This window comes from Charadrius vociferus, unplaced genomic scaffold (assembly GCF_000708025.1).
Source record: "Charadrius vociferus isolate BGI_N301 unplaced genomic scaffold, ASM70802v2 scaffold93, whole genome shotgun sequence".
NCBI classification, from domain to species: Eukaryota; Metazoa; Chordata; class Aves; order Charadriiformes; family Charadriidae; genus Charadrius; species Charadrius vociferus.
Window position 1 is genome coordinate 1881351 of NW_009647838.1, and position 12217 is coordinate 1893567.

The 12217-nt window shown below is 35.8% G+C and overlaps 1 protein-coding gene across 1 annotated transcript in view; it reads left to right on the plus strand.

Annotated features, from left to right (window-relative positions):
* The window catches only part of B3GALTL (beta 1,3-galactosyltransferase-like), a 61285-nt gene that overhangs the window by 11320 nt on the left and 37748 nt on the right, over nucleotides 1-12217 (plus strand). The window contains exon 4 of the mRNA XM_009882848.1: nucleotides 3298-3407. Coding sequence (XP_009881150.1) covers nucleotides 3298-3407 — 110 coding nt within the window. The remainder of the gene's footprint in view (nucleotides 1-3297; nucleotides 3408-12217) is intronic.

A 12217-nucleotide genomic window follows, 5' to 3' on the forward strand; every position in this document is an offset into this window, starting at 1 on the left:
AAAAAAAAAAAAAAAGAAAAAAGAAATCATACAGGTAGTTTATTTGTGCTGGTCATTATGCTGCAATGCTTATCTTCCAAATTGCAGTATTTCCCCATAGCCATATTTTGAACTGATTTAGTGATAACTCCGAAGGAGGCTTATTTTGCATAGGGTCATTGTATCCTTGCTAAAACACACATTACTGTTAATGGCTTGTTGAAAGTTGATTATGGCTTCATTCTGTTTTCCAATGGGATGTGGTTGTGATACGACTCAGGAATTTTAAGCATTCCTGTTTCCCAATTTTTAATATTTTTTTTCTGTGAACTTGCAGTATCTTTCCAATCAATGAGTATTTGAGATTGTTGAAGGTATTTTCCAGATATGGAAATGCCTTAGGGAAATAAAAGAGAAAAGAAAAAAACAAGATAAACAGGGTATATCAGTAGCTCTTTTGGATATTGTCTTTCAAAAGATTCCATTCTTTGTCTTGCTTGGTTGATTATTTCTCAACTTGAGAAACAATTTAGTTGTTTAAAGTTATACACACTTTCTGTTGACATTTTAATACACTGAATATTTCTTTTAATGAACTATTTTAAGGTGTCTATAGCAGAATAAGCTATTGCCATTGGATTAAAGCAGTAACACCACAGTAGTTATTAGTTTGCTGCTAGAAAGTATTCTATTGTGGGATATCACAGCTGTTAAATGTACCATAAGTGAAACTGAGTGTAACTCAGATGCTTGCATATCTGTAAATGTACTGATACTAAACCAGTAATTATATAAAGCAATACAGTTTTTGCTTTTTATCTCTGGGGATATTTTCAGTGTTGTGCATGTAGATTTAGCCCTTTGACTTTCACTAGCATCTTTGAAGTGTAATTTTAATTTTTGCACTAATTTTAATTTTTGCACAGGAAATCTAGCAAATTTCTTGCTAGACAGCAGATAGCTGCTATTCAGACATTTATATTGTGCATATTTTTTTAAAGAAGTTAGAGTGGGTCAGAACATGAAGAAATGCTGTGTGGGAAAAAATGTGAATTCCGAACTGATATCTATGTCAGTGCTTATGCCATCTCTGCAACTTTTATCACCAGAAACCTCACACAATTTGACATTTTCAGAGTTTGTCTTGGTGAATAAGCTAATAAATTGAGAGAAAAGAGTATCAGGGGAAAAGTAGAAAAACATTTAACTGCAGCTTTGAGTTGTCATAGATCTAAATTAACAAGTAACTGTTCAGAGAAGCAAAGGAATGTAATCGATGGTCAGGTCCTGGACATGACAATCTCATAATATTAGCAAAGATATTTGGGGTTAATCCTCTTTGTGTTGCCACTGTTTTTCTTGTGATCCTTCTTCAAGTGCTCAGTTTTTCTCTTTTTCCTTGAGATTACGACTTTCTGTCTTTGGACATTTATTCTCCACCTTATTCCACTGTTCTTCACTCACTCTTTATCTGCGAAGTTAGCATTTTTAACCTAGAGGTCAAGATCTTGATGTGAAACTGGGATATTTTAGGTTGACTTGATCTATGATGCAAGAGTATACATTTTAAAAATAAATATTGCATGATATAAAACTTGAATTTATACTGCAGTGAAACTGCAGGTTAAGTGTTGGAGTACTCTGCTGCCTGACCAGAAGCTTTTCATGCTTCCTCTAAGGTGCTCTGTCCTTGGGATGTTTGTCTTCACACAGATGTTGCTTGTAGTAAAATCTGGCAGCTTTCATTTTGCTTAGCTGTGACTCTCTGGATTTTCTCTACTGAGCTTTCATCCTGACTGTCTTCAATTTGACATCTCTTATATCTCATTGAAAGGTTGGTTTCAATGGAATACCAGTAACTTTTCTTAGAAAGCTTTCCTAGAAGTTTTATATCTTTATTTTCTCTGTCAGCTTTCATAGTGTTGCTAATGATGGTGGTCTTGAAGTTCCGCTTTTCTGAAATTTGACTCCTACATATTTTTTGTTACCTGTATAATTTTTTTTGGTGTGCACTTTTTTCCTTCTCTGTATTTTTTGACATTCTGTACAGATGCCATGGGACTTTGTCTTTGTTTTCTTTCATTTTGGTACTGTCTTGGAGTGATGTTATCTGTAAACATTAACTCAGCAGCCTTTTCTGTGCTCTTCCTTGAATTAACTAGAATCTGTTACCTCTTATGCCTGATCTGACTGTCACTTTGAGTGACAGAATTTAAACGCAGTTCTCAGTCCCTGCCCACCCACCCCACCTGTCTCCTTGAACACTGAACATCATTACTTTCTTTTTTTGTTCCTTAGGCAGTAATTGGTCAGTCACTTACTTGTACCTCTTAAGTTACTATGCCCCGAATTTCTTCATCTGCACGCTTTCTGCATAGTATCTAGAAAGTTCAACCTTTTTGGGTAAACCAAACAGAAATTGCAATAATTTTTATTGTCTCCTCATTTTATATGTTGCTATTTATTTATGGTCTTGGGTGGATTATACAGCATAGGTCAAACTTGTTAAGAATTCTAGAAAGGGCGTCTGTCCTCTCTTCTTCCTTTGTCCTTCTCATCCTCTGCTGTGTTCTGCTTCTGAACAGGATCAAATCTGCAAATTTTTCTTAGCTTTTAAAGTGCTGAGAGTTTATTCTATCTACCGTCATCGAGAAAATTTGGCTATCTTCAGCTTCTCCATAGTATCACCTATTTCTGTCCATAAATGTTTGCAAATCTACTTCATTGGTTTCTTTTTAAATTTCTCACACTCTCCTCTCCTGTGAAAGTTCTCAAATGTGGTGCCTTTAAACACTGTGAGGACATGTTTGAGGTGTTGGTGCTGTCCTGTCAGGCAAAAGTAGTACCTCATTGTTCTCATGTGCGTGTCTCCCCCATCTGATGTTTGTTTCTGGGTAGGGTTTTAAAACTCTTTATTGGGGAAGCATCTTTTCCATTTTGTGTTCATCCATTGCCTGGTGAGGGGAGATGCTGATCTGCGACAACACCTTTTACCTCTGGTAATAAGGAGTGCTGGTGTATTGGACAAAAAGGAACTTCATGAATGTGGTTACTGTTAACTGGGGTCGTAAGTTTCTTTGTTGCTGCAGGATCTCATTGTCATGTCATACCTTTTATGTGTTAATCCTTAAAAGGACTGGTTTGGGTTTTTTTGTCTGTTAAATAATGCCTTTTTATTATTTCATGAAATGTTTGTATAACTAAAGAAATAGCTTGCTGTGTAGTAGATTCCCCACACACCTGGGTTCTCAGTAGCTTTGGAGAAAAACTAAAAATAACTTCTTTTGTCTTTAAATCTTCTTATTTTCTGGTTCACAGAATTAAAAGAAATTGTATTTATCATCCAGAGTCAAAGTAATTCTTTTCATTCCAAGAAAGCAGAAGATCTAAAAAGAGATATTTTAAAACAGGCTGCAGATCTTGGAAAGGTATGTTTAGATAATATAAATTGCACCTTGTTATGTATGTTTTTACTGCATTTACTAAAAATATAGTTTTCTGTTATGCCTTTTTTGGATCCATTTTATGCTTTTTATTAATTGCCTTCTGTGTGCTTACAAGAGAACTATTTCAGTGGGTTTTTACTGACTGTATGCCATGATACATCACCAAATAATTTTAATTTGAACTATCTACCTTTTTGTATAATAACTGTTTTTGTTTGGAGGGCATTTGATATAAAAGTGATAACAAGAAAGACTTGTAGTGTGCCTTTTAAGAAAAAAAACAGATATTTTCTTTATGAAGTGAAAAACATAATCATTTAAGCAATAATTTTTAGGTGAATATTTAATTTTATTAAGAGCCAATGAAGATGCTGTAATGTAGATTTTGTCAGAATTTCATTGCACAACTGTGGCATTGTAGCAGTAGAGCAGCAATGTATGTGGACATTAAAATCCTAACGCAGGATTTCCTTCTTCCGGCAGCAATAGTCTTCTGCACCTCTCTTGCTCACGTTGGTATTAGCTCCCTCCCTGGTGCAGTACCTTCCATAATTACTCCTTGTTCCTCTGCTACCCCGCTGCAGGCTGAGCACTCTGCCTCTCACCTGCTGGTGGGCCATGCTGGCCTGGGAGCTGCATGTCGTACAAGTCTCATTTTGACTTAACACTCTAATATGAAATATTACTTGTAAAGCTTTAGCCTAGAGAGAAGAGGTTTTTAAGAGGCTTACATTGAAAGTTAAGTGTATGTAAACAATGTTTTATTTTCTTTCTCTTTAATAGAAATAAGAACAAAGTAAGAGGTATACATCCCCTGATATGAAGTACCTTGCTATGAGGTTATTGGTCCTGATTTTCAATTCTGGGTTCTTCGTTGTAAAGGAAAAAAAAAAAAAAAAAAAGTCTGATTTAAATTGTCTTATCTATCTTGGCCTTGGAGTGCCTAAATCAGGTTCCTGGATGTTTTAGGCTTCATTTATCCAAGCTTATTAAAACTGTTGTAATTGAATCCATTCTAAATGCAATTTTTAATCCCTTAATGAGATCAGTCATGTGAACCGCCTTTGTTCTGCAGAGTTCTGCTCTTTTAGACTCTTCTTTGGGGTTGGGGCAAGTGTTCAGATACAACGTGTGCAGAGATGATTATGGCTTCAGTTGTTAAAAAACAGGATTTTAGTTGAGTTCTGTAATTGATGTTGCAGAATATGAAGGATAAAAAGATCAATAATTGGGAGTATAAATAATTTCAGTGAGGCAGGAATATAGGCATGTTTTACAGGAGAGAAGTAAAATCTTTTTTGTAATCAAAGAGTTTTAAGTACTTCTGCCTTGAGCAAGGTGAACTGGCTTTTAAAAAACTTCATTGTCTAATTAAGGAAATTCCTGTATGGGAATGCTGAAATACTGATGCTTTTCCAATATCAAAAGGTAACTGTTAAACACCTTTCGTGGCATATTAAAGAAGCAGTGATGGAAATAAATCACACCAAAAATCTCATACCTGACATCTGGGAAAAGCAGAAGGCCATCAATGTACAGGAAAAAAATGAGCATAGCCAGCATGTATTTGACACGTCTTGACTGTTTTTATCAACTCGCAATTACACTGTAGGCCACTGTGAGGCATGACAAAATAATAATAATTATGGCAAAGAGACAGATCTCTTAAATTCAGCACATCAACATTGGAAGTTCACATTTTTCATTAAACAGAATACATAAGAAATGATTACTTTCAGTCAAAGGAAGTTAAATCCTTGTGTTTTAAAGGACAACTGCTGTATAGAAACAAAGGACTAGATCAACTGAATTGTCAGGTTCACTTGCTTATTGTCACAGAACCAAATGATAGATGTTTAGTCTATTCATTAGTTATTAATTTCCGCTGTTTTAAAGTGAGAAGTGGAAGTCGGCTACTAGATTTGTTTTATTTAATGAAATTAGAATATCTGCATTACTTTAAAATGGATTAAATCACTCACATTCATTTTTACTTTACATCAATCTTTGCAAATAATCTGTCCATTTATTTTCTTTCACTGTGTACTTAAAACATTGATTTCATGTGAAACTGATCTGTAATTCCAGTCACCAGTAGATGTCATTATTGAGTTCGTGCTTAAAAGCATATTTCATAACAATTTATTGAATATTAAGCAAAACTCTTAAGTATATTAAACAACGGCTAGAACATAGCAATGAAGAAAATTCCTTAAGATTTTTACCAATGTTCTTAATTTTCTGATGTTTCTGCATTTAAGAAGCTCTGTAAACTATGCCTTCCTAAGAAATGCTGGATAAGAGTAAGGAAGCTGTCAGAGTGCGAAATGATAATATTTGGGACTGTTCCCTTTCTAGCTTCTTAAAAAATTGAAAACTAGAATTACTTTTTTGGTTATTATGTTTTAAGACTAGAAATCAGGTAAAATACATTTTTTGAAAAATTATAGATTTTGTCTGAAATACTGTTTTAGATGCAGTTAATGCTATTGAATTGCCTGGGATCTTGACATTGTTTTGAAGACAAAGGACTGTGTATTTCTTTATGAAAACTTGTCTAGTAGAGTAAATGCATATTTTTTTTCTTCTTCTTCTTTTTCCTCCCCCTGTGGGTTCTTATATTGAACACCCTCACCCAATTCATTACATTCAAAAAACTTATTTTTCCTGAAAAGTCTAGAGATTAAATGGTATCCTATGTATATTAACCAGAAGAAATAGAGCAAATTAGTAGTATTCATTATAGAGTTTAAAAAAAAAAAAAACCAACCACAAACCAATCGTAGAATTTAGGTTGGAAAAGACCCTTGAGATCATCAAGCCCAACCATAAACCTAACACTGCCAAATGCACCACTAAACCATGTCACTAAGCACCATGTCTACCTGTTTTTTAAATACCTCCAGGGATGGTGACTCAGCCACTTCCCTGGGCACCCTGTTCCAATGCTCGACAACCTTTTCAGTTAACAGTATAAGAATAAGATTTTAAGACTAATACCATAGAATATTGGAAAATGAAAACGACTATCACATACTTCCATATGAATAATAGATGATGTGAAGTATGACCTCTGTTTTATAGAAGTGTTGGAACTATAATTTGCAGTATTTTTGCTATTAGGCTTACTTTGTTTTGAGCAAAATCCTATATTTTGTGCCATGTCACAGAAATGAAGCTTCACAGATTTAAACTATCCCTGCATATAAAGGAGAATATTGCTGCTTTGTGAGTCTGAAGACTATTACTGTAGTGATCATTAACATGAGTTTAAAAGAAACAAGTACAGTCAAAAGTATTTAACTGTACATAGAAAACTTTCATATTATGTTGTTTGAGTAAATAGTTGCTTTAGTGAACATCTTCATTTTGGTGCTGTTCAGCCCGGAGAAGAGAAGGCTCCGGGGAGATCTTATTGCGGCCTTCCAGTACCTAAAGGGGGCCTACAGGAGAGCTGGGGAAGGACTTTTTACTAGGGCATGTAGTGATAGGACAAGGAGGAATGGCTATAAACTGGAAGAGGGCAGGTTTAGATTAAACATCAGGAAGAAATTTTTTACTTTGAGGGTTGTAGGCACTGGAACAGGTTGCCCAGAGAGGTTGTTGAGGCCCCATCCCTGGAGGTGTTCAAGGCCAGGCTGGACGTGGCCCTGGGCAACCTGGTCTAGTGGGAGGTGTCCCTGTCTATGGCAGGGGGGTTGGAATTCGATGATCTTCAAGGTCCTTTCCAACCTTAACCATTCTATGATGCTATGATTCATTGAATTTTCATAACATTGGTTCTTTGCCAATCTCCCAGTCTCCAGTTTGGCTAATGTGAAAATAGGGGACAAATGCTAGGAGCATCCTATAGTTGTGTTCTTGTTTATTTAAAACAGTTTTGCAAAATATTGTTTCCTGAAGTGCAGCAGGAACAAAAATGATCAGAAACCCAGCTGGCCTATGCCACTGGTCTGCGCCTCAGAAGTTCAGTCTCTTTGTTATGTTACAAGATGATGCTTACAGAAGGTTCTATTTTTCTGCTTCCAACACACATCAGCTGTAACTCAGTATCGTAGCTGCTGTATCTATAATGTTGAAAAGATTCTTGGTGCCTGCCTCAGCTTTATTATATCATTAGAGTCATGGCCACAATATCTGTTGCCAACATGCCAATTGCTGTTGAGTGTGGCATATGTGCTTTAAAAATCTGTTATTTTTAATTGCCTAGGCTGTACTGATGGCAGCATTGCGCTATTTCAATAATATGGAAGATTTCTTTGTTAAAGTGTTGGAGAGGAGGAAAAAGTATAATTAGTTTGCCTGAATTTTAATGTAAGCAATCACCATATTCCTATCTGAAATCATCTGTCTCCAAATTGTTCCTGCTCATGTTTTTGCCATCTGTGAGAGACTACTTTCAGGGAATTTGTAGACTGTATCTTTTTTTTTTTCTTAATATGCCAGTGGGACATGCATTCCTTTTCTGGGTGAATTAATGTTTTCTGAGGTTCTTCCTAGCTCTGCTTCCACATCTGATTTCAGATGCTGGAAGCCATCTGAAGTTGTGTTGTCCAAAAGCCTCCTTAAATATTCCTCTGTTATTGTTTGATACTGTTCCCACAATGAATTCTGACATCTATATCTCACCTGAAAGAGACTTTGAAATACTGTCAGGCTATGATGGAAACAACTCTGAAAATCTGTCTGGATTTTTCTTGGTCTGCAATAGTAACTGCATAATTTTATTCCTTGTTAGATATATTCCACAAATGAGCAGGCATACATCTTCCAGATCTAGAACAAGCTGTATAGCTAAAATTTCCTTACAATTCCGAGTCTTGGAGTAGGTCTGAACTGTAAAGCTCACATACATATTAATAATTCTGTGGTTATAAAATCTAGTGGAAGGATTTCTCTTTTACTGCAACAGAGTTGTTTAAACTGATCTGTGTATTTAGAAAAGCTATTCATAGACTTAGTTTGCTGGACCCCTTTCAAAATTAATACCATAAATTAAGACAATCCGTAATGTATCTGTTGCTTCAATGTTCAGATTTTTTGCTCAAATTCTAGATCCTAGCCTGAAACCCCTGTTTTCTCCTCTCCCTCCTATAATGGCTTCCCATGCCATGGAAGCTGCTTCCAGCTGATCAGATGATCCATTTTTGGATCTGGCAGTTTTAACAAGGTTTTAACTGATTATATTTAAATGAAGTTATTGGGCTACATTCTGTCCTGCGCCTACATCTCCACATCTGCAACAGTTTGTCTTATGGCTAGGTTTTCCATAATATCAAGACCAACCCATTTTTTTGTAATTAGAACAGGTATGTTTTATACATAACTTTAAATTATTGTATTTCCCAGTGTTGTTGGATACAATGTCTTCTTTTGTTTTTTGTAAAACATTAGTGTGCAATCTGTTTCATTCCTTGCAACAGCTTTCTTTTCTTCTGCAAGGATTTATTCATGTCAGATAAATCCTGCAGCCTCCTGAAATGAGCTTGTCACCTTAGTTCTTAAAATGCTTATTCTTTAACATGCAAGATTTTATCCTACCAGGCAGTGGACAGTTTTTGTTGACTTTATTTATGAAAAACAAGGCTCTTTCGCATACCTTCTCCATTAGCTCTCCATCATTTTTCCATCTTTGTAGAGCAAAGATCAGATGCCAGTCTATACCAGAGCTGTTGGGGAAGATACTGTCATGTCATCTGTGATGTTAATCTTGTATGCTGCTCTACTTGGCCCAGGTCTTGCTAGTCTTTGACTGATCAGCAGGACTCTCTTTCTACAGCAAAATGATGAATCTGGCACGACTGGCAATAGACTGTGTGAAGGTATCTTGCTGAGATGACAAGTCCTGTCTGCCCTTCTCTGTGGTGAGGGTAGAGACGCTGATGGGCTACCTGGAGCATCTGGCACTCTTACTTTCTCAAAGAAGTGAAGTCCCTGCAAGGGGTCTCTCATGGACTCAAAAAAATAGAGTAATTAGGGAACATGGTACTGCAGCGAAAGAGAGGGAGAAAGAAGTTCAAGCTTTTATCGATGGCTTCTTGAAACCACACAAACTCTTGTCCAGAAGTTTTGAGCATCATATTACCTAGTACGTGTTGCTCTTGTGATGCTTTTATTCTGTCTGTATTGCTTGAGTCAGATAATAGTATCAGTAACTACTAAAAGCTCTCAATCATCTCTGGTTTATGAATAGAAATTCTGGAAACAAAATTTCTTTGTCCTTTTCTTCCCTCCTGCCCCCCTTTAGTCAATATTTCTCATTTAGCAAATGAACACCTAACACCTAAATAGTCATACTAGTTGAATTTTCTCCTAAACTTGCATACTTGCACCTTGCATAATTTGTGGGGTTTTTTTGTTTAAAAGACATAAAACAAATTAGTGGATTAATTTAGTATTTTAGACTTGCCCTCATTTTCATGTGTCTGCATAAAGTTTAGTTCATTTTTATCCAACCTTTTTTTTCTCTCCTTCTTTGCTTCTGCTTTGCCTGGCTTCTATTTGTGATATCAACCAAAGCTTTCATATTTATTCCTATCTTCCAAATGTGTCCATAAAACTTCACTTCTGTAGTGTGTGTAGAGCTTGCAGTATAAAAAACTTGTCCATAATAAGTGTGTGCGTTTAAGTGTTCAGTGTATGAAGTTCATATTTCCCCTTCCTTATCTATATTAACATATGCATTTGTTTGTTTTCTGATGTATTACTTATTCTGCTTACATACGTCGTCTGATATCAGCTTGTTCTTGGTCATTTTCTTTCCTGTTGAGTACATGGTATGTCTTCATAATGCTTAATTTCTTTCAGGATTTGCATTTTAAAATGCAACTGCTCATTTTGGGGCCTCAATATTTGGTGCTCATCTTCTGAAATGCTTCTAAACTCTGATCTGTTGAAGGGTGAGGTGCCTCCAAGTTCTGAAAATCAAACCTTTTGAAAGTGTTTTAGGAAAAGTGTACAAAATTACTATTTAGTTTGGAAAATGTATTTCAGAGTTGTCTTGAATCTTTTCTCTTCAAGGTCGTCTTGCAGGACTTCACAAATTCGACTGAATTCTGTTTTATCTCTGCTTTCCTCCGGCTGTTCTCTTGGCTTTTTGTTTGAATTGTTTGATCTCAGACTTTCCGATATGCCCTTGCTTCTCATTCTGCAAAGGTACCAGAATCCTTTGTACGATGACTAGGCTTTATTATCAGCAAAATCGGTCTAGCCCATTAGCTATTTTGTGCTTAAAACTGTAAAATTTACCTATACTGTAATGCTAGAAGATGAATATGATCATCTTCCAATAATAGATATTCAGTGGATTAGAAAAAATTTGTGGAAGTTGGATAATACTGCACTAATGAGATCTTTTAACATTTTAACAAGACAAATGGGCTCCTCTTAGCCCTGCCTTACGTCATACACTGTTTATAGCTGCTTTTCCCAGTCAAGTATGTGATAACTACACTTCTGCATTTCGATACGCAGAAAATTGGGTCTGTCACCTTACAGAGATGACTTCTTATGTCAGGACAAAAAATGTACGTGAAACTGGCAAGTTTAAAGTGCTTTAGGCAAAGGTACTTCTCAGCCTTTTTTGCAGCAGTCTCTGCATATATCATAGGATTTGAATGAAACCATTTCACTAAGGTATATCTTTATCAGTAAAAGATGAATAAGAGATTGATAGGAAGTTTGCTCTTCCACTGTGACTGCTGTCTGCTATGTTGAAATTGCTCAGTCATCTTTGCATAGAGTGCCATATTCAGTGCTCTCAAATATACTTGAGACCTGAATTACTAAATGAAAATTAACCCTTAAAATCAGTACTTGTTTTCTTTGTTTCTTGTAAGTTTTCCTGAGCGTCTATACTAGTATTTGAAATACGTTTACCAAATTTCTTGCCTTGTGGAAGCTTCTTTCTGTTCTCCTGTTCCTGTTCATTCTCTTCTTCCTTTCTTCTTCCTAAGTTAGAAAATGTATTTTAGGTTTGCTTGGTAAGAGACCACTGGGGGGAAAGGACCTGCTGCCCCATGTATCATGTTAAGTTAGCTAGGGAGATGGCTGCCTCAAACTCGCTGTTAGTGAAAGATGCTCCAGACTTATTTGTCTGTGAATATAAAAATCAACTAAGAAATGGAAATACTTAAAACTTTCTGTGAGGCTAAGAATTTCAGTCGATACTACACTAAGGAGTTGAAGGTTGGTAAGCTTATATTATTTCCATAGGCTAAAGGGAGAGAAAAGCAGAAGATGGGAGTAAACCATTGATCATTTGTGTACAACACATGGAATTTGCAAACCATCCAATGTTAGAATAGACTTCACAAATTTTGAAGGGACAATTTGCTAATAGTAAAAGAACCAACAGAACTGTATAAATAGCTTAATTTCATTGTTTGCAGTGTTTTTATATGCTAGTTCTGATTGAGAATGGATTTTAGTATTGTGGCTGATAATATTAATGTGTAAAGTGAGTTTTTACTTAAAAGCAAAATCTATCTTAAACAGCCATTCTAAATAAAGAATCATATTCAGATCGGTTGGCAACATAATTATTTTCGTTCACCATTAATACCTACTTTCATGAATAATAGCTGTGTACTGGGATATCACACGTCTGTCTTCTGTATGATTGCTTTTATTTAGAATTCTTGCAAACTGTGAGCTGTGGAGGCAGTATTTCTGAGTGGTTTCTATCCACGCAAGTGGTAAGGAAACAAATGGCACTTTGGTGCAATTTTTTATTGTCATTCTAGGCTACTGTCTCATTACACGCATCTCTGGTAGCATTTATTATAGTAAAC